This window comes from Mustela nivalis (assembly GCF_964662115.1).
Source record: "Mustela nivalis genome assembly, chromosome: 8".
NCBI lineage: Eukaryota > Metazoa > Chordata > Mammalia > Carnivora > Mustelidae > Mustela > Mustela nivalis.
In genome coordinates, this window is record NC_139027.1 from 119,898,645 (window position 1) to 119,923,769 (window position 25,125).

Here is a 25,125-nt window from a genome sequence, read left to right on the forward strand (position 1 = left end):
TCCCTCTACCCCAGATGGCCTCTCCCTGCCCCCACTTCCATCCCAAGCCTCTTCGCTCAGCTGGGGAGCAAAGAGCCCCAAACACCTCTCCCATTCACCTGCTCCAGTGGCCTAAAGTCTTCCCCAGTGGCATCACTCCTGAAGGTCTTTTTAGGGAAATATACTTTTTGAGAAGTAGTTTTCCCATTTTTTCCAAGGCTAATGATTCATTTTCTCAAACAAAAGTTTACAAAGAAAACCAATACATAAGAGATGGCAAGCGAGAGGCTCTGACTAGAATGAGACCGGGAACTAGAGCCCCGCCCCTCTAGTGCCACCTTCTAACCCCCAAAGCAGACACACCTGAGGAAGCTCTAAGCTCCATGAGGTTAAGGCACTGGGTCACCCAGGAGAAAAGCCCAGTGCATGCACCATCAAGAACCAAGGAGCAGTACGCACAGGACAGATGTGTTTTGACAACTAGGATAGTAACCTAGAGAATGGGGCAGGGAGCACCTGCTAGCTCGAATGGCTGAGCATACTACTCCACTCTAGATCTCGAAGTGGTGAGTTCAAGCCCCATGTTGGGTCTAGAGACCATTTAAAAAAATGAATGGGGGGGGGGGTGGGCGCCTGGGTGGCTCAGTGGGTTAAAGCCTCTGCCTTCCACTCAGGTCCTGATCCCAGGGTCCTGGGATCAAGCCACGCATCGGACTCTCTGCTCAGCGGGGAGCCTGCTTCCCTTCCTCTCTCTCTGCCTGCCTCTCTGCCTATTGTGATCTCTGTCTGTCAAATAAATAAATTAAATCTTTAAAAAAAAAAAAGGATTAAAAAAAAATGAATGGGGGGAAATTCATCAGAAGAATGAAGGGCCTAGAGGAAGGACACAGAAGATTCTCCCTCTTCCCCACCCGCAACAAGGCACCACTACCCCCCCCCCCAGCTGAGGGCTCTGCCTTCTCCACGCCTGGTCCAACACCCAGTCCAGTCCTGTAGTCCTGCGTTGTCAATGACTCACACCTCCACCTGCAATACCAATGGACAAGGCACCCTTCATCTCTCATCTGGATTATAATATCGCAGCCGGAAAAGACTTTTCAAAACATAACCCGAATCATGTCACTCCCTGCTTAAAACCCTCCAGTGGCCTCCCCCACCCACAGAAGGAAATTCACCGTCTTCACCACAACCCCCGGCCTCTGCGTCTCCTGGACTCCATTGTCTCCCTCCAGCCCCTTCCCTTCCCTCAGCGCACGCTGGCCTTAACTTGCTCCCCACCAGGCTGCTCTCTTACTGCAGGCTTGTTGTGCAAGCCATTCCCTCTCCCTCTTCCCCCCACCCTGCATGAATAGTTTCTTCTCATCCTTTAGATCAACTTAGAAATTGCCTCATGTGAGAGGCCCTCCACTACTCCCCTTTCAACCTTCATTTCTTTCAGAACACTTAGCACAACTTATTATTTTATTGGATGGTCTGTTACTTGTTCTGTGTCTGTCTCTCTGACTACAAATTATGAAGGGAGAGACCGTGGCTCATTGATACACTTCTGGGCTTGGTACACAGTGGGTGTTTAATAAATATATGAGGAATACATGGATGGATAGATGGATGGATGCATGCATGCATGCATAGTAGATAGATGAACTCACCACTACTAATCCAGGCCCTGCTCCCATCTGAGGACACACTACTGCCAGAAATCAGAGAGGAGGCAGGGCCAAGAACTTCAGATTTTCCATTTGCATAAAGGTATGTTTCAAGGAGAAAAAAATCCTTATCTCTTTTAGGTGATACCTTAAAGCAAACAAAACCAGGATGCCTGGGTGGCTCAGAGGGTTAAAGCCTCTGCCTTCAGCTCAGGTCATGGTCCCAGGGTCCTGGGCTCTCTGCTCAGCAGGCAGCCTGCTTCCCCTGCTCTCTCTGCCTGCCTCCCTGCTTACTTATGATCTCTCTCTATCAAATAAATAAATTAAAAATCTTTAAAAAAAAAAAAAGCAAACAAAACCTAGTTTGAGATGTCAGATGGAGTCAAGCTGCTTTTCCTTCTAGTGTAAACTTGTAATTCATATATTTCACTTAATGACACTCACCTTTCCCCACAATAAACCCAAATGCTTGAGGTTGGACAGAGCAAGCCAGATCTCACATGGATCCTGAAATATGAAAATATTCATATTCTTTTATATGCAAATGATAAATTTCCACTTCTGGAGATTTTCTAAAGAAATCATCAGAGATTCAGAGAAAGATTTAAGGGCAAGTCTGGTTGCCACAGCTTGGTTTTATGATGAAAATTTGGGAAAAAAATGGGGCACCTGGGTAGCTCAGTGGGTTAAGCCTCTGCCTTGGGCTCAGGTCATGATCTCAGGGTCCTGGGATCAAGCCCCACATTGGGCTCTCTGCTCAGCAGGGAGCCTGCTTCTCTTCCTCTCTCTCTGCCTGCCTCTCTGCCTGCTTGTGATCTCTGTCTGTCAAATAAATAAATAAAATCTTTAAAAAAAAAAAAAGAAAAGAAAAGAAAATGTGGGAACAAGCTACATGTCCAACAACAGAGGGTTTTTTAATGAAAAATTCTTAGTAAGAAATATTGCATAGCCATTAGAGTCATGCTTTTATTTATTTATTTATTTTAGGATTTATTCATTTGAGAGAGAGAAAGAGCAAGAGTGAGTGTGGTAGGGAGAAACAGGGGAGAGGTAAAGTGAGTCTCAAGCAGACCCTGAGCAGAGCACAGAGCCCAACATGAGGCTCGATCTCACAACCTTGAGATCAGGACCTGAGCAGAAACCAAGAGTCAGATGCTTAACTGACTGCACCAGCCAGGCACCCCTCACGCCATGCTTTCAAAGAGCATTTGGTGTCAAAAGAAAATGTTCACAGAAAACCAGGATCCAAAATCATCTAGAATAAGATCCCAGATTTGAATATATATAAATGAAATTAATTCAAAAGGTTGGTTGTGATTGTCAGATGGCTTGAGTTGGTGGGATTGCACGTGATTTTCTGCTTAATATCTTTTTCAAATATTTTATGGTGAGCATAACTGATTTTTATCATTACGGGAAAAAATGCTCAATTTATTCAATAAATAGGATATCAAACACCTACTCTGTGCCACGTAAGCAAGACAGCACAAGAATGGCTTCTGCCTCATGAAGTTCATGAGGGAGACGACCTTCAACAGCTCAGCCAACAGACACACACATGACTACAAATTCCAATGATGGCTAAGAAGGAAAACTGTAGAGGTACTGAGAGAGATAACAAAGCAAGGGCAACCCCATTTCAACAAGGTGCCAGGGAAGGCCTCTCAGATGCCATACATAAGCTGAGACCTGCCAGATGAGTAAGTTAGGCAAAATGTGAAGGAAAGGGATCAAGGCGATGGGACCAGAATGTGAAAAGGTCCTGACACAGGAACAAGGTAGGTATATCCAAGAAACTGAAAAGAAAGCCAGAGCGGCTAAAGAGATTAGCAAAAAGTGTTGGAGAATGAGATTAGAGGGGCAGATAGGAGTCAGCAGAAAAAGCCTCACAGGCCAGGGCCAAAAAGCCAAAAATACTCTGTGCGCAATGGTGAATTATTGATGAGTAATTAGTGACAGAAAGAGAGAGAGAGAGTTATGTGGACCAAATTATGTGATATATATATATATATATATCTTAAATATATATATATATAAAATACATATATATTTATATACATATAATATACCAAATGATGTGATATATATACACGTGTATATATACATATGTATATACATATGTACATATATACACACATGTATATATACACGTGCATATACATATATACGTATATATACACGTGTATATATATATCACATCATTTGGTATATTATATATATATTTTTTTTTTTAAGATTTTATTTATTTAGAGAGACAAGAAGCAGGGGCCGGGCAGAGGGAGAGAGAGAATCCCAAGCAGACTCTGTGCTGAGCACAAAGCCTGACATGGGGCTCAATCCCATGACCCTGAGATCATGACTGGAGCTGAAATCAAGAGTCAGATGCTTAACCGACTGAACCACCCAGGCATCTCTGAGTTTTGTCATATATTTTTAAGAGAGAAAATACTGAACCAGAGCTTCAAAGCAACAGACCCATGGAGCTTTGGGAGAAAATCCAACGTCTTGATTTAATCATGAGAAGTCAGAGGATTTGTCCAGAGCCATCTAAACTGACCACCCCAGGGGGCCCATATCCCTGCCCAATGGCATTCTGAAAAAGAGTCAAGACAGGAGAAAGAACAGCTGAAGATGGAGGGAACTCCCTGTCCCACTTTAAACGCTCAGAGCCACTGTCTGATTCCCATAACCATCACATAACAGAAGGCAAGGAAACATTAGCCAATCTGACAGACAGAGAAACTGAGAAGTTGGCCCATTCATTTGTTCATTCACTCATTTATTCAACATTTGCTACGTGTTAAGTAGAGACAGGAATAGACAAGAGAAGTAAGACACGCCCCAGCCGTCGAGAATCTCACGGACTAGTAGAACAAGCAGACAAATGGCGTGTTCACAGGCTTTGGTTTCAGGCACATCTTGGGCTTGAATGCTCATCCTGCCTCTTCTGTGAAGAAGTCACCTAACTCGTCTGAGCCACGGTTTCTTCATCTCTAAATGGGACGTGGGTGATGATGGTTGATGCCGCCGTGAATGAGGATGGTAACAACGGATCGGCGTCAGGGTGGAAAGCGTTTTGTGAGTGCTCATTAAGGTTTGGTGGTTGTGGCCACAGCCTTAGGATTCAAGTTGATTGTGCATGACCCTTCTCTCCTTCTCAGGCAAAGCTAGTTCCACATAACGTAAAACCCAAGCTGGCTGAAACCACAGGCAAATGCCACCCAAGTGACCCCCACAGCTATATATGGAGCCAACTTAGTGCACTTTCAGAACAGGATGACCATTAGCAGCAATGGGTAGCCAGTGATGGCAAAGTCGTAGCAGGTGCTCAGAAGGAGAGCGGCAGAGACAATGCCCACCAGCTACTTACCCCTCTGGGAGTAATGAAAAGCTCCTCTCGGCACAGTCACACTCACCTCTGGCCTACAAAGTCAAGATCACAGGCCTGACAATGGACATTGACATCTGTGGGGCAACTGGGTAGGAAAAAAAACAGAGCCAAGACACAGACACTTGGAAACGCATCCTAGAAGTAAACACTTAGCCTTTTAAAACCTCTCATGCATTTGTGAGAAGGTATATTCACCAGTACAGTTGCAGCTGAATGTACCAAGAAAACTCTATCCTTCTATTAACAATGAAAACTCAGTGACATTAAAACATCTCTATACCTGCCTTCATTTTTTTTTTTAAGATTTTATTTATTTGTCAGAGAAAGAGAGCACAAGCAGGGGGAGTGGCAGACAGAGGGAGAAGCAGGCTTCCCTGCTGAGAAAGGAGCTCGGTGCCAGACTTGATCCCAGGAACCTAGGATCATGACCCGAGCCAATGGCAGAAGCTTAACTGACTGAGCCACCCAGGCATCCCAACATGCCTTCATTTTGATAAAAGCACAGTAAAGAATCCATTTTTTTGGTAAAGAAACAATTTTTAGGGGTGCCTGGGTCGCTCAGTGGGTTAAAACCTCTGCCTTCGGCTCAGGTCATGATCCCAGGGTCCTGGGATCCAGCCCCACATCGGGCTTTCTGCCCAGCAGGGAGCCTGCTTCCTCCTCTCTCTCTGCCTGCTTCTCTGCCTACTTGTGATCTCTGTCTCTCTAGTAAATAAATAAAATCTTTAAAAAAAAACACTTTTTAAAATCCATATTTTTTTGTTACAAATAAGGTTTGAGTAGTTGCCAAAATCTAGGGAACATCTAGGGAAATGGTATAAAATCTGAGAGAAAGGTGGGTGAAAAAAACTGAAAATGGCCAACACAATAGTAAACAATGATGATGGTGATGATGATAGTAAATTATAGAATACTCACATATGCTACCCGTGGTGCTAATCTTGTTACATATTTCATCTCGCTTAACCCTTGTGACAATCCCATATAAGGACAGTGTTATCCCTACTTTACAGATGAAGAAACTAAGACACAAAAACGTTGGACCATGCCCAAGAGCACACACCAGCAGCCAAGTGAACCAAGATTCACACCCAGGTCTGTCTGGCCACAAAGCTTATATGCAGAAAGTTTGCCTCCTCCTAAAACCTATACTCTTTGCCTTTGAGATCTCACAAAGCCCACTGAAAATCTCATGAGAGATCCTAAGAAATGAAAATTGACCCAAATTTTACAAGCAGCATAAGAGTGTGCAGGGACACAAGCTCCCTGACGGAGGCCCCTCTGAGTTCCTGCTACTGGCCAAGATCTGAGATTGATTACACCAGAGAAGGAAACTGAGGCAGGAATGCTAGACATGACCGCTGAGTTCCAGGGCTAGAAAGACATAGACAGGCATATAAATGTGTACGCAATATGTGTCTATGTCACTAAAGAAACACCTACGAAAGGTCAAAATCCTGATGGCTGTCAGTAGGACACACACAGCTCAGCCAGACCTATTGAGATATCTTCTCACAGACGCCATTAAGAATTTGTACCTGCCTTATCATCGGCACCTGTGATCTCAACCAAGCCTTGGCCAGCCCTGAAAGGGTCCTCTCTTTCAAGAGTCAGCAGGTGAAATCACTTAGGGCTTGGAACAAGCAGGTCCTTTTACCCAGTGTGATAAGCCACCCTGAGTGAAACGCCTTCCCATAAATCCTGGATTAGCAGAATTCAATGGCTGCCCCACCTCCTAATCAGAGAAAGACAAAGAACTTGGAGGTCTCAAGGGCCACTAGAGGCTACATCCGGGATGTGCCCTTTCCCAGCATCTGAAGTTGGATTAATTCTTTGGGTCCAGAGAACCACTTGGAGGTACCAAATTCAAAGGCCACATCCACCAACTGCTGTCACAAATTATGCCTAAAAGATGACTCCATTTCCTTCAGATGTCCAAGAAAAATAACACCAAGACAGTTGGGTTTTGTCTTCTACTTATCATCATCTATAAAACTCTAGGTTCTGCCCTTTGAAAAAAGGTCAAATGTCATTCGTTTTATGCATCCGACATTTCAGCAAAACCCAAAATGGGACATTTGGCAAATGGGGCTATCGTTGAGGTTCACAGCATGAGAACCCCCATGGGGCTGAAGAGAGCCCTGCACCAAACACGTGGAGCCTGCTTGAGGGCAGAGATCCGGGCTAACTCCCCAGCCTCAGGTGAGCAGGAGCAGGCATTAACCGACCCCTTAGTCAACATCATCTCTCTCTCTCTCTCTCCCAGACTCTTGCACTGATCATACAGGATGTACAAAATCACAAAATTTCAAGTGGTAGGAGCCTAACAGGTGACTAGGCTCTTCTCTAAAATGGAGGAGGAGCCAGAGGCCCAGAGAACACGCTCTAGAGTTTAAGGGGTCATTAAATGAGGTAACAGAGGAGAAAAAACTTAGAATTCTTGAATACTAATGAGCACCGCACGAGGCTACAGACTCTGTTCACGTTTTATCCCAAATGCAATTAGGGAAAGGAAAGAGGGCTGAGCAAATTCTAGAACTCCTTTGCTTAAAATTCCCCAGGCAGCACACATATTCTCAGCGGTTGCAGACACTGTGTATGTTCCCATCCTGCATCCAGAGCTTCCTTCTTATCTCATACATCCGATATCAAAAAGTCACTTGACAGGAAGGCTGTCTCTAAACACTCTGACCCTCACATCCCCACCCTAGCACTGGTCACCACTGAGTGCTGACCACAGCGAGGGTACGGTCCCGACACCAGAACAGGTGTCCCGCTGGGCTGGCACCTGGCACCCTTACACGGCCTTCCGCTCTGCCATGCACCCAACACACCCCCCAGCTGGAAGATAACAGGTTTAACATAAGGAAAGTTTTAACATAAGGAAAGGACAGATACCTGGCCTGTTCCAAGCAACCTGAACACCCCTGAGAAAGACACCGGCAAATGTCACAGCCATTAGCAGGTGCTGATCTTGGCAGTCAGCCTGTATCACGCCACCCTTATCAGCACATTTGGATCATGCCCCTTCATCTCTGACAACTTCTGCTAGAGACACGGGACTATAAAATGAGATGCAGCTTTGCTTCTGACAGTTCACAGGCAAGAGAAAGAGGAGAGACACCTTCCAGAAACGTCCGCCTATCAACAGAGACCCATCGACACTGGCTAAGGTAAGAATTTGCTAAATCAAAATTCACGAAAGTAAAGGTCAAAACTCTGAGGCTGGAACAAGTATAAGGCAACTTAGCAGAGGATCGATACCTAGGGTTTTGTGTTGATCATCTCCTTAGCAAAGCCCCTTCCCTACTGAAATGCACAGCACTCTGCCTAGCATGGTAGATGTTAACAATTGCCTGGTAGGCAACTGCTTTTAAAAATGGGGCATCTTTTGGGGCACCTGGCTGGCTCAGTCGGTAGAGCATGTGACTCTTGATCTCAGGATCGTGAGTTCGAGCCCCCCATTGGGTGTAGAGATTACTTAAGTAAGCTTTTTTTGAAAAATTAATTAAAATAAAATCTTTTTTTTTTAAATGGGGGATCTTTCCTGGGATTCTTGAAGATTCCATTCAAAACAATGTCTTTACAATCGTGCCACAAATTCAGTCACAGGCAGAGAATTTTATTATTTCTCCATCACAGGACACCTACATGTTGCCTTAGACAGCAAATTCCAATTTCTCACAGATGAAGGTAAAATGAGAAAAATAATGACAATGTAATGAGCTTTCTCCTAAAAAAGTCTAACAAAAAGTCTAACTTCTCCTAAAGTCTAACAAATTCAATGTGAAAGATGTCACTGACTTCCCATTATGTCTTTCCCATCATTTGGGCAATAGTGGTTCTTCTTGGTCTTGGTAAATGGCGGGCAGTTTGATTTGGGCAATGTCTATGCATGGCAAGGGCACAGGTCAATGAGCCTGAGCTTTTTTTTTTTTTAAGATTTTATTCACTCATTTATTTGAGAGAGAGAAAGAGAGCACCAGCAGGGTTGTGTAGACAGTTTAGACCAACTGATGTCCATTTACTCTCCGCAAAGGAGCTGACACATAGAAAGCTCATACCAACAAGGGCAGTGCTATATACTAGTTGACCAGAAGCTGGGAGAGACTTTGACCACCACTGGAGTGACACCTTTTGTGGCTGGACCATTCAAAACTCTTGAATTCCCCAGTTGATATGTCAGAAGGCTCCAAGAATATTTGAGAAAGGAACACTGGCAGGAGGATGTGGACCCTAGAAGTAAGGCTGTTGGCAAGGTTTGGCCTGTGCTCAAAGGTTGATGCCAAGCTGAAAAAGTAGAAAAAACAAGACTTTGACTGCCATGTGATGGAACATTTTCCAATGAATACAATATACAGACAGAATATCAATAATGTGAGTGGCACCTTTCTGCAAGGGCTGGGACCCTTGCATGTGTGTATCCAATACAAAAAAAACTGGCACCCCTATGGTCCCCTGGAATGTGGTGTCTGACAAAGCTCTCTCTTGCAGGTATCAGTTGCCAAGATGCTGACCCTCTTGGCCCTGGTCATCACGATGACCGTCCAGGCAGGAGCACTTGACCTGCAGACTTCATCTTTACTGCTGGGAAATCTTCCTGTCGATCAAGTAGCCACTGAGGCTTTCAGAAAAGCCCCTCTCGATCTAACTGGAAGACTGCTCAGGAGTCCCCAGAGAACCCCTCCATTCAGAAAACGTCAAGCTAGGACCCCAGGAGGCAGGTGTCTACCCGTGGCCAAGTACTTACTGTCCCAAAGCAAACTTGAAGAATGTAAGTAAAAATTGTTTCACCTGTATATCTTTGATCTTCCACCCCCTCACACAAACTTCTCATTTCTAAGCCCAAAAGCTAATTATACCTTCAATAAGGAGAATGCATCAGTATCGCCTTGGGAGCTTGTTAACAAAACAGCTGCCTGGGCTCCACTTCCAGACACTGTGGCATAACAGTACTGCAGTGGGCCTGAAAACCTGGTTTTCTAATAAGCTCCAAGTTGATTTTGAAGTGCTTGTCTGTAGTCATGGGGAAGGACTGCTCGAAGCAACCCTGGAGAAGGGAACTCTTGGATCCTGCCAAATGTCTGGTTACCTGCCTTTTATGGGACCTTTATCGCCTGGACACTGCCAGGAGCTCCCACAGCTGCTCAGGGCTGTGCTCTACAGCTCATCCCCAATACCCACAGGTGCTTAGAACACCAACCTGCTTGACAAGGAGGCAGGAAATGGGAAATCCAGGTCCACTACCAAACCCGCTGACCAGATATGCTCTCTCCAAGCTCCCCTCTCACACCCTTGCTAAGTCTCAGTCTCCCCCTCAAAGATGTGGCATTCTGTCCTCCAGCAATCTCCTAGGCTCAGAGAGCAGAGGAGCCTAGGAATTCCAAGGCTTGGCAAAGAAGTGACTCTTTTTGGAGACCAAGAAAGGAGTAGGACTCATCAGCAAATGAAGGCCAGGAGGAGAGCCCACAAGGCAACCCGTGATGGCCTTTTGCAGCCTTTTCCAGCTTTGGCCTCTGCAGCCTTCCAGGATGTCAGGACAGGGTGACGTAAGGGAATCAGTGCCTGCCTAATGATCACAGTGCCCAGCCCCAGAGCTCACAGATCCTTTGCTTTGCCTCTTCAGGAACATTTCCTCCTCTCTGCCTACTCTCATCCTGCCTTATGACAAAATCCTTGAAATATATAGAAAAGTTTCAACAGTGGTAAAAATAACAGTTGTGGGGGCACCTGGGTGGCTCAGTCGGTTAGGCGTCCAACTCTTAATTTCAGCTCAGGTCATGACCTCAGAGTTGTGAGATCGAGTCCCCTGTCAGCTCCTTGCTCAGTGCAGAGTCTGCTTCAGATTCTCCTCCCTCTCCATCTGCCCCTCCCCCTCCTCGTACCCTCTCTCTCTCTCAGATAATATATATCTTATTATATACCATATTATTATATATAATATATATCAAATACATAAATCTTAAAAAATAAAAATTAAAAAATAATAGTTGTATACCCAACACCAGCCCCAATTGGTGGTGCTCGTTGTTAATTTCATTGTCAGACATCAAAAACCATTAACGATATATACAACAAATACTCTTGTAGACACAACTGAGATTAAGGAATAAAACCCAGCCCTAGGGCTGAAGGCCCCAGGGCTCCTGCAGGGCTGCAGGGTGGCCTCCCTCCCTCTCTCCCCTTCTCCTCTTACCCCTGGAGAAGACCTCTAGCCTGATTATTTTTCCCTTGCCATTTCTCTATATGTTCTTCTTATTATTAAAAACTGCAGCACATGTTATAAAGTTTCCCGAAAGGTAACCTGCTTGCAATGTCTCAATCTTGTTTCTGAGGTCATTTATCTGTATTTAATGAGCAAGACTTTCCATTGACTTTCACCATGGTATTCTAGATGAATCTTCGATAATGTGCATCTATTCAATTTCCATTTTGTGTAATTCTCTGCTACTCCAAACAACGCTGACCTGAACACCCTTGTGCGGGTCTTGTGGTGTTCGTGGGAAATTCTCTGCACATCCACATCACCCTCCACAGGCAAGGGCTCTGCAGAGTGTGGAGCCCCACGCATGGGAGGCAGCAGCAAGGCTCCCAAAAGCCAAGGCTCATCAGCTCAACAGGGCTGGTACCTGTGAACTTCTTCCTGCTACTCTGTTTTCCTTCGATCCAATTAACTTGTTTGCTGAGGTAGGTAAGGTTGACCACCACCCGGATGCAACAGCTCCCCTTCTGAGTTTCTTCCTCAGGCCACTGAGAACAGTGTGATAGGGTAGGACCCCCATGACTTCCCGGCTCTCCAAGCTGGCTCTTGACCCTCTCTCCTTCCCCACCATCTTCTGGGAGTCCACATCCCCCTGCCCTGCTTACCTCCACCCTAATGATAACAATGCTGCAGAAGGATCAGCACTGATGCAGGTGTCCTCTTAGTGTGGGCAGCTTGTCAAAGGTGGTAAGACCTCCCAATGACCCACGAGGGGTAAAGGAGGCCTGGAGAAGAGACTTGCACAGAATCACACAGATGGAGACAGAAGAGTCCAGATCTATCGGCACCACCACCTCTGCACTAGCCACCCCAACCCTATTCTGCACTTAAAATCGACCTAACTCCTTACTCCTGTCCCCAATGACCCATGCTGCAGGCTCTGTCATGCATTCCTGGACAGGTGCAGAGACTGGGGCCCAGGAAAGAGAAGACCCTGCCTTGGGCCATTTAGACTTATAGGAACAGAGTCTAGATCTTATAAAACCAGGGCTATTGGGCTCGAAAGCTAAACTAAGTCTTTCCATGCCATGCCCAGCCTGCTTTAGAGTAACATACTCAACACCAGGTTGGCCTCAGGTAGGTGCTAATAAATGTTAACTCTTAACAGAAGACAGGTTATCTCTGCAACGGCAGGCTGTCCTGTAGGGGGCAGGGGCAGGGGTGGATATATCCAGAAGGCATGACATACAGGACCTATGGGCCTCACAATTCAGAGGTGCTGGTTTTCCAGCTGGGAAGTTTCCTCTGGCTGAATCAGTTGCACAGCCAACAGCAGGATCATGTCTCTTGACCTGTTTTCAGATATGAACACCACCCTGCCCCCAAAGATCCAGAAGAAGCTGATGTGTGAGAAGGTACTTCTGTCTGGTACAATTGGAAAAGTGCTATCCACGGTGACCAACTCCGACCTACTGTCTATATTAGACGTCACTTCAGCCCTCAACTTACCTGGAGGTGATGCTCTTGGTGGCATCCTGGGCAAAGGAAGTGGTGGCCTGACCTCACAGCTCCCACTGCCATCACTCTCAAAAGTCACTGACACCCTCAGTATCGCAGGGGATCTGGGCAGCCTACTACCCACTGGTGCAGAGAAGAATCCTGTAAAAGGACTCGTCGACACCCTTGGTGTTGCAAATCTCCCCCTGCCCCTGAATGATGTGGGCGAACAAGCCGGCAAGCTCACAGAATCCACCCAGGACACGCTGAACAGCGCACTGCCAGCAGGCATTGGAGATGCAGTCACAGGCATGCTGGGAAATATTAACATAGAAGACCTCTTGTTAGGGTAAGTGATTCCTTAATCCTAAGGTCTGGCACAAGAAGAAAGCTGCTGTTTGGGGACACTGAAGTTCAACCTCCTGCAACCTCCTGAAAAGGGACAACCACATTTTCATGAAGCAATATTCTAGTTCTATGCTGAAAGGGTGCCCTTTCATTGGGAAATATGTTCATGATTTCTTGAGCTTAAAGAGCAGCGAGGGGAAGAGGGCTAGGGAGTCCCAGAGATGGATGGGTTGGTAAGTTGTTAACTGGCTGCTTCGAGGGTATTTCTCCCGCTGCCCAGGCTGATTTCTGGAGCCAGGACTGACCCATGATATTGTCACTTTGCAGATTAAATGTTCAAGCCGTGACTGTGGAAAACATGACATCAGCCATGACAGGTGGTGGGATCCTTGTCCAAGCCACAACTACTGCCATCATAGGTGGAAAAGGGTGAGTATGTTTTCAAAGCAGTCAACTGGGACAGCACAGACTAGAGACTTAAGATCCAGGGTCCAAGGGTCAGGCAGAGACAACATGGAATAAGGTAGGATGCTTGAGGATGGGATAAATTGGACACCAGGCACAGCTGTCTCTCTCCTCTGCCCCAAAGGACCAAAGCAGGAGAATGACCCCATGGAGCCCCATCCTCAAATAGTGTAAACACAGCCAGAAATCCAGATTTCCATGTGAAATCTGCACAATTTTACACATGGGCAATGAAGAGAGAAATCTCAGAGAATGACATGTACACTGGTATTCCGACTCCAAATAATCTGGAATCTCCGAGGAGAATCAGCGCACTCCACAAACACCACAGTCTGAGGCAGTAATGGGGGACGGAGAGCACTCATCCACCTAGTGGGTACTGAATACACAGCTCCCTACCAGATGTCGTGCTGGGCACATAAGGAGCACTACTGGCGGTCCCTGGCCTCATTGAGCATCAGCATGTAGGGAGAAACAGGTTAACAGTGCAAGCCCAAGGCACACAAGAAGACATGAGAGGGAAAGGTAATCCACACTCGGGAGAAAGCTTCTTGGACTAACACACACAGCACTAAAAACTGAGTAAGCTCCAGCCAGGCACTGGCTGGCACTCTGAACTCCCTGAACTCTTCTGACGACCTCGTCAGAAAAGCAGTCCTGTTTCTGGACTAAGGGACCAGTTTAGACTACCAAAATCAGTTACAAACCTTGCTCAAAGTCACACAGCTGACAGAGTTTGAACCTAGGCATTGTGTCTCCAGAACCCACATTTGTAACTAGTACAGTTAGCAGTATCAGGAGAACCATTTGTCTTCTCCAGAACATCCAGCGTTAATGAGACCTGGCTCTGGTAAATGGTGGGTTTTTCTTATGCTGTCACCTACGCAATAGACAGCTGGGGATGCTGGGCACAGAAGTGTAGCCTGTAATGTGCATCTTGCTACAAGCAGGCCTGGGGCCACCAACAAAAGAAAGACCTCTTGAAGGCTGGTGAGAAGAGTAACTTTCTCAGTGTTTACTGAATGCCTCCTGTCACCTTTGCGAGGTGGGGATCCTGGTGATCCAGCCCATCTGATGGGGGGACTACCGACTGATGATCAGTAGACGTCTTTATTTCTTACGATCACTTCTTTTATACCTTCCACAAGATCCGATTACAAACAGGATATAGATTTCTGTGCAAGGCACGGGCTACATGTAAGATGTGATTTACATGCAGACAATCAAGTGAGACAAGTGAAAAACAATGATTATCTCTTAGCTTTAAATGAGAATATCTCTTAGCTTTAAATGACAGGAGCAAGTTAAGGATTCTCCACACTTATCAAATCTATCTTAAAGGAGGATGTGAAAACACTCCAGAGATCCTCCCATGTTTATTCCGGGCATTGACCCAGGAAGACTCTTGCCCTCCACCTCCTGAAGTTTTCTCACAGGATTCGACAGGACCCCAGTCACGTTGGCGAGGATCTGGGTTGTGTTCCAACAACATCCCATGAGCCAAGTTCTGAATCCTGTGTAGAGGAGGAAGGCCAACCTTGAGGCATCCTCACTGGAAAGCACCAAACTTTCCCTCTCTCAATTAATCTAGACAAACACACGAGGCTGACTTCCCAAATGCCTATTGGATGGCCTGAGGGACATCCTGGAGCCAGGTCTGGTTTGACCTGCATCTTACTCTCCACAGCCTAGCGGGACCTGTAGTCAGCATACTGGGATTTCAAGTACATGGGGAAGTAACCCTGAAAATTGGTCTTTCCACGAACAACACCCAGTGTGTCAACCTGCAAGTCCAGGACAAGGACATCAAGGTCACCAAAGTGTCTCTTCAGATAGTGGATACGTACGTAAGACCATTTTTCTCATTTTCTAGAACAGTGTGTGCCAGAATGTCCTCACTAATGCCACCCTTAGAGATAAATTTGGCCAATCCAATGGTTTGAATGATCTGTAAATGGAGGCTCAGAGAGGGGTCTCTGTTTGGGAACAGCCCACTGTTTGAAAACCGTCTTCTCTCACTCTGCCTATACTATGCTAGGCATACTCTTTGTATTTTGTTCTTTTGCATAAGCAATACATCTACTTAGATCAAAATTCAAAAGATACGAAAAGCCATGTGAAAAGTCTTCCTCCCTCCCATTGATGCCAACTGGCTAATTATCCTTCTTGGAAAGAACCAATGAATCTAGTCTCTTCTGCTGGCTTTCAGCAATATTATATATGTGTAGCTGTGTGTATGTGTACACACACTAAAAGGGGCAGATATTTTATACACCTTTCTGGACTCTGGATTGTTTCACTTTAAAAAAAAGAGCTTGGAATCTGTTGCATCCATATATAGCTTCTTCATTTTTTACGGCCTAGCATTCCATTATGAAGGGCACGCAATTTAACAGTCCTTTATTAAAGAAGCGTTGTATTTTTCAGTTATTAGCTTTTATATCCAACTCCAACTAGTAAGGTCCCAGGCAAGTCTGTTCACTATCAATGGGTATCTGAAGAATAAATCCCTCTGCATGGGATTGCTGGGTCTGATGTCAGGCATTGGCAGTCTTCCCAGGTATCGCTGCATCTTCCTTAATGACTGAAACTGTAGACAAAAGGATTCAGGTGCTTGTACAAATTAGGAAGCAGGACATCATGCAGCTGTTTCATTCATAGATGTGTTTTTTCCCAATGTCTGGGCAAAATCTAGAAATGCAAGAGTCACATGGTTCTCCACATCTTTCCCAGGCTCACAGGTACTTTGTCAGGGGCCGTCCCTGTGCCTCTGCCTCTGGACAACATCATTTCTCAATTGTTGACAGTCGCTGTGGAAGAAAATGTAAGTCCTAAGAAAGAGGAGAGCACCACCTCAGAGGGCTAGGTCACTGGGAGAAAGACAGGGAGGAGCCCTTTCCTTGGATGTAGCCTGATGCTGGGAGAGACTCAAGAAGGAGATAATCAGTCAGTCCTTCTGGCCCCAAAGACCCAGCAGCAGGACAGGATAATGCCTCTGACCGGGAGAAGGAGAGGATGAGTTCTGTCAAAGAGAAGTCTAAGAAATAGGACTGGAAGAAGGGAAGGAGGATGGGGAGGAGGGAGATAGAGCCGGGCTGAGGGGAACAGGCCTGCTGCACTTCCTTGGCAAGGCTAACTGGTGGTGATTTCACAGTTTCAAGAATCGGAATCGTGTGACATTGAGTTCAGTGATTTCAACGAATGCAAGAACTGTGAGTACAAATTCCAGACCTCCCTGAGGCTTATGGGTCAATGCAGGGCCCCTCTGGGATCCCACCAGATGACAGAGCAGAGAGTATGGGGCTGTGAGCTACAATACCACGTACCTCCAAGCATTCCAACCTCAGCACCCTCGTGGCAGAAAATGTGGCAACCTACAGGCTTCTCTGAATCACTGTGACTCATTCTCTAGGATAGAGCAGGGCAAAGGAACCCTTAGAAGTCTCTTTGTTAACCCTACCGCCCAAGTGGTTTGCGAAGAGCACAATGTGTATAGAGTTAGAGCAAGGAGCATTCCCAGTCCTCACGCCAGGGAAGCTGAGAAGCAAAAATTCCCTCCAATGTCCCCAAATATATCTGGGAGACAGGAATGAGAGGACATAGTGGGACAGTGGCTGCCAACACAGTCCAAGCAGGAAACTGGTAACATTTCCCAAGTCCCAGAGTAGATGAAACTGGGGCCTGTGCAACAAGCCTTTTCCTCTCACTTGAGGTTTTGGCACAATAAGAATAGGGCCAAGCCCTTGTGTTGTCTTCCTCCCTGAAGCCTCCTCCCAGAAATGTGGAAAAGCCAGTAGGGTACCAGCTTTCTGCCTGGGAGCAAGAAAGCAAGAGTTGTCCACACTGATCCCCCACCTGGAGGGCGGAGCCACCAAGAGCCCGGGGGTAGCAGGGGTCACTCTATATACTCTCTTTCCTCTCACCCGCAGCTACTGGCTTGTTCAAGTACGAAGTTAAAAGCTCCAGGATTTCCATTCGAGGTCTTTCTATCTCCTACTGTGTAAGTGTTCTTTATGCTTACAACAGAGACATCCCTGAACTCATGAAATATATGCTACTTAAAGAACCCTTAAATAGGGGAATTCACCTGAACAGTGAGGTTCTGTGGCTTCTCTTAGACAATCAAAAGCCTGGGGGGCCCAAGTTGGACTACATCAGAGCAGTGCTTCCTCCTTTATAAGAGGTTCTGACTCTCCAGTCTCCACAAACCCCACAAGTTCCCACAGGCCCCTAACACGGAGGCTGGATAGGTCTCCTGCTGTCCTCATTCTCATCCACGCAGTGCTCACAGGGGGCCACGTCACTCCTCGAAATCTCAGCTGGAACTGTTAGTCACACATAATGACACGCATTTTTCTGCCTTTCTTTCTCTAGGCTAAAGCCCTCTTTAACAGTGGTATAGTCCCTGTGCTTGGAGGTCCCCTGCCACCAGATCCTAAAAATGCCAACATTTCCTTAACCCTGTCTTCTAAGTTTCTCAAAGAAATTGTTGCTCAAAGTGCCAAGCAGAGCTCTGTCAAGGTAAGCACCATCTACATGGCTCTGGGCACCATTCTCCTCTTTGTGTAAGCCTAGTCTGTCAAACCCTGAGAGAAGGTAAAAAGGAAGTGGGTTCTAGAACATTCCTCCAGAGATCAATATGAGGAAATGCCGTGGGATGCAGATTTTCCCCTTAATGATCATGTAAATGGATCTTTTTTTTTTTTAAAGATTTTATTTATTTATTTGTCAGAAAGAGAGAGGGAGAGAGAGTGAGCGAGCACAGGCAGACAGAGTGGCAGGCAGAGGCAGAGGGAGAAGCAGGCTCCCCGCCAAGCAAGGAGCCTGATGTGGGACTAGATCCCAGGATGCTGGGATCATGACCTGAGCCGAAGGCAGCCTCTTAACCAACTGAGCCACCCAGGCGTCCCTAAATGGGTCTTTGTTAACACTGACAGAGAGCAGAGAGCAGGGACATGGAGAACAAAGGTTTTCTGAGTGCCTGCTTTTTGCCAAGGACAAAGCCAGGTGCCTTCTTTACATAATGAATGTCCTCGCATTCTCACAATAGTACTAGGAGGTTGGGGTTCTTATCCCCATTATACAGAGAACCAAAGCGAGAGAAGTCATTGACCCACAGCCACAGTATGAACTAGGGAGTGGGTTTATCCACATGGGAGGTAGTCATTTGCTTCTGGCCCCGAAAGTGAGAAAAGAGGCAGTAATACAAGGATATGATCATCACTGAGTACTTTCTATGGGCCGGGCTCAGTTTCAGCAATGTACGTGGTTTCCTTAACAGTGTCCCAACATGATCAAGTACAGAGCGGTCTGTCACAAGAGCACAGAAAGAAATGTTTTTTTTAAGTTGCTTGAAGGGTAACAGAAAAGCAAAATTTTACATGTTAAATGCCCTCCTGTCCTTCTGAGAAAGGAAATGACCTATAGGAAAATATCTGGAATTAGACCCACTAGGTGAGCGACTCGTACTAGAGGGCCAATAAACATTGAGTAAATGAACTGAGTGATGCCCAAGTAACTCACTAGGCAACATTCTGCAGTCCTTCTTCCTCTCCATATTTTAAATGATGACTTCTTTACAACAGATGAATAACCTGGCTGCAAGCATCTCCAAAATAGTCTACTCCTTCCAGTCAGGCAACCAAATCCAAGCCACCTACTGGGTCACTGTGGAAAAGGATGGTGAGAGTTTTGCTACTGGGAAAACGGTAAGTACTGAGTAATGAATCAGGATTGAGCTGAGGAGGAACTAACAGGAACGAAGGTTACATGGAAAGAAGAATGGTCTGGATAGTAAGGGGAGCTAGCATCAAATCCCTGCAGGCCCAAGTGCGTGGGTGTCCCTAAGACAAGGGAGGCTGGTGGGCTCAGCCACCAGGGCAGAAGAGATAAATAGGTTGTCTCCTGAGACCAGATAGTTTCCTCTCTGGTCCTTCCCTATGATCTTGCTGGTCATATCACAATAGGATATGTTTGCGGATTGGCCAGGTCAAGATATTACTTTTAACTCACGTTTGTTTTATATGAATGCAGACCTTGATCCTCTCCGATGACTGCAAGATTTTGAAAGACAAACTGATACCAGACATCAAGGTTAAGAGGTACTGTCTGTAACTACAAAATCCTGTCATTTGTCAGCGTAGAAACAAATTATCAAGAACACAACTGAGGGGCACCTGGGTGGCTCAGTGGGTTAAGCCGCTGCCTTCAGCTCAGGTCATGATCCCAGAGTTCTGGGATCGAGTCCCACATCGGGCTCTCTGCTCAGCAGGGAGCCTGCTTCCTCCTCTCTCTCTCTGCCTGCCTCTCTGCCTACATGTAATCTCTCTCTGTCAAATAAATAAATAAAATCTTTAAAAAAAAAAAAAAAAAAAAAAAAGAACACAACTGAGGGCGCCTGGGTGGCTCAATGGGTTAAAGCCTCTACCTTCGGCTCAGGTTGTGATCCCAGGGTCCTGGGATCGAGCCCTACATCGGGCTCTCTGCTCAGCAGGGAACCTGCTTCCCCCTCTCTCTGCCTGCCTCTCTGCCTACTTGTGGTCTCTGTCTGTCAAATAAATAAATAAAATCTTAAAAAAAAAAAAAACTTAAAAAAAATGAACACAACTGAAATCACATGCATAATTATAGGAAAATCAAAATGGAGCTTTACTCACCTTAAAATTCATTTCTCCTCTGGATCTGACATCTTATAAGTGGCTTTGAGAAGTGACTTAATACCTAAACTCTAGAATTGGTTAATATTTTTTATGTGAAAATAATTTTTCCTTGTACTGTTTCCTGACAGCTCTGAACACTCGGTGACACCCCCTGAGGATGTAAGTAGATTCAATTTCCAAAATATCTATATGTGAGAAATTACTTTAGGACCAGATGCTCAGTGACACAGGGACTCTGGAAGGAAAAGGTCACACAGACTAGATCACACATGCAATGTGGAATAGCACTATAGGTTCCAAACCTAAGCCCTCTCCAGAGAGTTCTTAAAACTAGTTCCTAAAGCCCATTATTGGAGTCCCACATTCAGTCAGTGACCCCAGGAAGTCCTAAATCCACGCTTTTTTAGTGTCCTGGGTAATTCTGATATACAAGGAAGTTCTAGGGTCCATTGGAAGGATGAAAAGGTAATCTAAATTCTAATCTTGCATGGGCTCATGGGCGCTGCTCAAAAATATACCCAGCCTCCCACGGTCTCACCCTTCCCATCAGTGGTTCTCAACCCATGTTCTATGGAATGAGCACATGGATCACCAGATGAGAGCCTGGGAAGTGGGGAAATGGGGAAAGTGAGGGTAGGGCCCAGCGAGTGGGCTCCAGGAAATTCACAGGAGGTTCCCCAACCACACCCCTCTTTAAGATACTTGGTCTTACACATGTTCATGCCATTATTCAACAAATGTTTAGTGAGCACCACTATGTGCCCAGCTCTAGGATACAACAATGATGAGATCCCTGACTCTGAGAGTGACTCTCAAGTTTAAGTGGTAAGACAGAGACAAATTAAAATCATTAATGAATCAGGTAAATCTTGAAGAGTCTAGTAGCCATACACTAGAGGCATATAGACTGGGCACCCAGAAGTGAACAACCTTATGGCTATGGGTGACTACAGGTTCTGTTCTTGTGTCAGCCCTGAGATAAAGAAGAGTCAGTTGAGAGACAGACTCTGGGAGTGTCGCAAGCCCAGTGATCCTTCATCTCATCTTTACTGCTGGGCAGCTGTGTAGACATGCCAAGCTCTGCGCAGGAGAAGGACTGTGGAAGGCATGGTCTCTAACTTTGTATAACTATCCACCTGACAGAAGGCACAATATTTATGCAAAAAGTTGTCGATTTAACATGAAGATGACAGAGTAAAGACCAGCAACTAGGAGGCAGACAGTGAGTTCCCTGAGATGATGTCTGAACTTAGCCTTGAAGGAGGAGCGGTTTACTACTTTGGTACCCAAAGTGGGTACCAGGCAGAGGAAACAGGATGCATCAAAAGTAGGCATCACGGCATCATAGGCCTTTTGAAGAGGGGAAAGTTAAGTAGAATGTCAGCAGAGAGAAGCAAATCTTGGAGATCCTAGGAGGGGATACAGAGGAGGCAGGCTCAGCAACAACCAGGCCTTTCCAATACTGAATTCAGTATCTGTCTTGAGAATATGCTGCACCGCTATGACTACAGCACTGTCTGGAACATAATAGGAACCCAATAAACATTTGTTCAAAGAGCCACCTAAGGCATCAAAACCTACTGAAAGGCTTTGCAAAACCCCTAAGGCAGAAGAGGCCCAAGGGATTGACCGAGTTCCACCTCTCCACCTAGTCTTGTTCAGTAATAGACTTCTACTGAACCCACATGTCAGAGGCACCCAAGATACACTGAAAAAATGCTCTTCCCATCTCTTCCAGGAGGATGAGGTGCAAGATGTAATGCCCGTGGTTCTGAAGAAATTTTTATCTGCCCTTAACGGTATGTGGAATTAGTAATGTAAACACTTAGAAGAGTCATAAGGGACAAGCCTGTGAAACCACGCTACAGAATGTTCTATGGCACTGAGCACAGTATCTATCAATCACCATCCAGATTGAAAATCACTTCTTGTTTTCAGATAGGGACTTCAGAATCTTGAGATGCCAGAACATGAAAATTAAATCTAAATGCCTCTTCTATAGGTCCTAATGAAATCTTGCCCACTAGGGGGTCTTCAGGACCAACATCATCATACCACTTAGAGGAAACATGGACCTGGATCACCTAGTCACAGAGATGCTGGAGTCTGAGACACTTGAGACTGAGATCATGAACTTCACAACCATCCAGAGATGATGGTACAGAATACCACCTGTTCATACTTGTGATGAACTCTAGAGGGGTTCAAAATATTGCAAATAACACCAAGATAGTAGGGTCTTTTAGTCTTCTTAAGTTAGTGAAGGCAGACATGCTTACATGTCTCTTAATACTGATTCTCTGTACAGAGAATACCCACCAGGTTTCCAGTTATTTCTAGGGTCATTTCTGATCCTTGCAAACCTACCCATACACACACAGAAGATTAAGAGAGTCTATGTCTAAAACCTGTCCATTGAATGGGCACGGGAACAAGTTCTCCTAGAGCTGTACACTGACCAGAGATCCTGCCAGTTGATTGTGGCTAAAATAACCCAACGAGATCATTGTTTTTTTTCAACTCATATCATAAAATTCTTCTTTATTTTAGAAATGACAAGTATGTGGAATGTGCCACCAGGAATAACCTCAAATCCTCTAACCAAAGCCAAGGTTGAAGTACTTAAATCGGTAAGAGAGAAATATAAGTATTTCCCTTTTGCACTAAGGCCTACTCTGTACTTCAACCTTCACAGGAATACGAATGGGGCCAGTGGGCCTCAGCCTCAGTCTGTTCCAGGCTGCCTTATCAGCTCCAACCAAACTCCCCACTCTTTCCTAGGTGGATTCATTGCCTACTGTCCCTTTAGTCACAGGTCCTAAAACTGAGACACTCTTGGTTATATGCAGGCAAATAATCTATCCATCCCCATGAGGACTCTCATACTTTTCTGACTATGCCTCAGTCCCTTCTTTGGAAAGACTCCTACCACATATCCCTGACTCATCCACACTATTACCTTCTGTATGCTAGAGCCTTTCACTCTTTGCCGCCCTGACTCTCATTTTCCTCCTTCTTCCTATCTATCTAACCTTAAAACCAGAGAAAATTTCAAAGAGAACCTGCTTCCTAAGAAACAGGTAAACGAATGGGATTTTTATTTAAATTTGTCACCAGGAAAACAGTAAATGATGAGGGTGGAACAAGAGAAGATATCCGAGAGAGCAAATAAGTTCAGCCTCTCCATCACCCTTAGATGTTCCATTCTTGATAAACATGCTTATCAAGTATGTAACCCAAATGGGAAAATAACTTCTTTCATTTTGGCTCAAATCTCAGAAGTTGTATATTCATGTTTTTATTTAACTCCCAAATTTCCCTGGATCTGTGGCCAAATCAACTACCAGAGTACAGAGCAGAGTAAATCAGCATTTACCTCAGTGTTGGTTTTCTGCCTCCTGCTCTTACCTGCACCTGTACTCCATGGCTCTGAGTGACCTTCGACATATCAGTTAGCCTCCCGAAGTCAGCCTTGAGTCAAGGGATGGGATCAGATGAACATCAACTGTGTTCCAGCTACAAATGATAGCCTAACCAGAACTGGCTTATGCAACAACAATAAAATTATAGGCAATGAACATCCAGGGATGAGACTAGCTTCAGCAGTGGCCTGAATCAGGGCCTAAATAATGATACCAGCATCCATCTCTTGGCTCTACTGTTTCTAGGTGGGGTGTACTTTGGCTGTACATGGAGGTCTCTACCTACTGAGAGCTTCACTCTCCATATCTTTCTGGAATAGTTCAAACAACAATCACCCAGAAATAACCTCGGGGACTCCCATTAACCTGACTTGTTCCTTCCTTGAAGCAAGCACTGTGGGCAGGGGGATAGACTGCACTGGCTAGCTCAGTCCATGCCTATAGTCAGCTTATGTATTTGAGTATAATTAGTTGTCTTTCATCTCCTCACAGAACGATCTTCAGGCAGCAAACTAAACCCAGCATACCTGATGCCAGAGAATTTTCCAGAATGAAAGCATTCTAAAACTTCTCTAAGAAATATTGAGCCAAGGACATCCTTATCATTAAAAAGCCAAGTAGAATAGTGTTCTGAACATGCCAACTATTTTTCGGAATCTCACCAACATTATCTTGAATTAACAAGTGCAACAAAAGCAAGAATCCAGCAATTTTTGGCATTCTGTAATCACTTCTTTAATAATTAACCTGTTTTCATGCAAAAAAAAAAAAAAGACTCCTTTGTCTTCAATTCATAGAAACAGGAATTTCATCTTGTGTTTATGACTAGTAAAAGCACTATTTATTAGGGACATAAAAATTAATAGTATGAATGATGAGGCAACAAACCCAGGGTTAATTTATCTTGTGCACTGCGGGACAATCTTGACAATGATTAAGACTTTTCAGGGCACCTGGGTGGCTCAGCTGTTAAGCTTCTACCTTTAGCATATGTCAGGATACCAGGGTCTTGGGTTTGAGCCACATCAGACTCCCCACTCAGCAAGGAGCCTGTTTCTCCCTTACTCCTGCTGCCTGCCGCTCCCCCTATTAGTGCGCTCTCTCTGTCAAACAAATAAATAAAATCTTAAAAAAAAAAAAAAAAAAGACTTTTCTACCCCTCTTTCCTTTCCTCTCCAATTCCAAGTGCTTTCTTTTTTTTTTTTTTCCCAAGATTTTATTTATTTATTTGACAGAGATCACAAGAAGTCAGACAGGCAGGCAAAGAGAGAAGCAGGGGGAAGCAGGTTCCCAGCTGAGCAGAGAGCCCGATGCGGGGCTCGATCCCAGCACCCTGAGATCATGACCTGAGGCTTAACCCACTGAGCCACCCAGGTGCCCTCCAAGTGCTTTCTTTTTTGCCCCTTAGGCCAACATGAAAATCACACAGGGGATAGAATCCAACCTCCTCCTAAACAATGAGGGGCAGAGTCCAAATGCTAAAAGCTGGTTGGAAAAGAGCACAGGAGAGCCTGGC

The 25,125-nt window shown here is 45.4% G+C and overlaps 1 protein-coding gene across 10 annotated transcripts; it reads left to right on the forward strand.

Moving 5' to 3' along the window:
• Nucleotides 1-7,794: 7,794 nt before the first annotated feature.
• Nucleotides 7,795-24,755, forward strand: LOC309872206 (vomeromodulin-like). Of its 10 annotated transcripts, none has more exons than XM_082745987.1 (15): nt 7,795-8,189; nt 9,511-9,790; nt 12,581-13,064; nt 13,391-13,492; nt 15,216-15,371; nt 16,262-16,352; nt 16,683-16,740; nt 17,458-17,528; nt 17,903-18,049; nt 19,114-19,236; nt 19,562-19,629; nt 20,316-20,346; nt 21,926-21,986; nt 22,738-22,817; nt 24,102-24,755. In XM_082745987.1, the coding sequence occupies exons 2-15, from the start codon at nt 9,526-9,528 to the stop codon at nt 24,123-24,125; spliced, it is 1,761 nt and encodes a 586-aa protein (XP_082602113.1). In that variant the 5' UTR covers nt 7,795-8,189; nt 9,511-9,525; the 3' UTR covers nt 24,126-24,755. The 10 variants fall into 10 exon arrangements, 7 of the variants coding, with proteins under 7 accessions (XP_082602113.1, XP_082602117.1, XP_082602119.1 ...); XM_082745991.1 differs by having other exon boundaries at nt 8,110-8,189; nt 9,511-9,812; nt 12,454-13,064; XM_082745993.1 differs by having other exon boundaries at nt 8,110-8,189; nt 9,511-9,812; nt 12,470-13,064.
• Nucleotides 24,756-25,125: the final 370 nt, after the last annotated feature.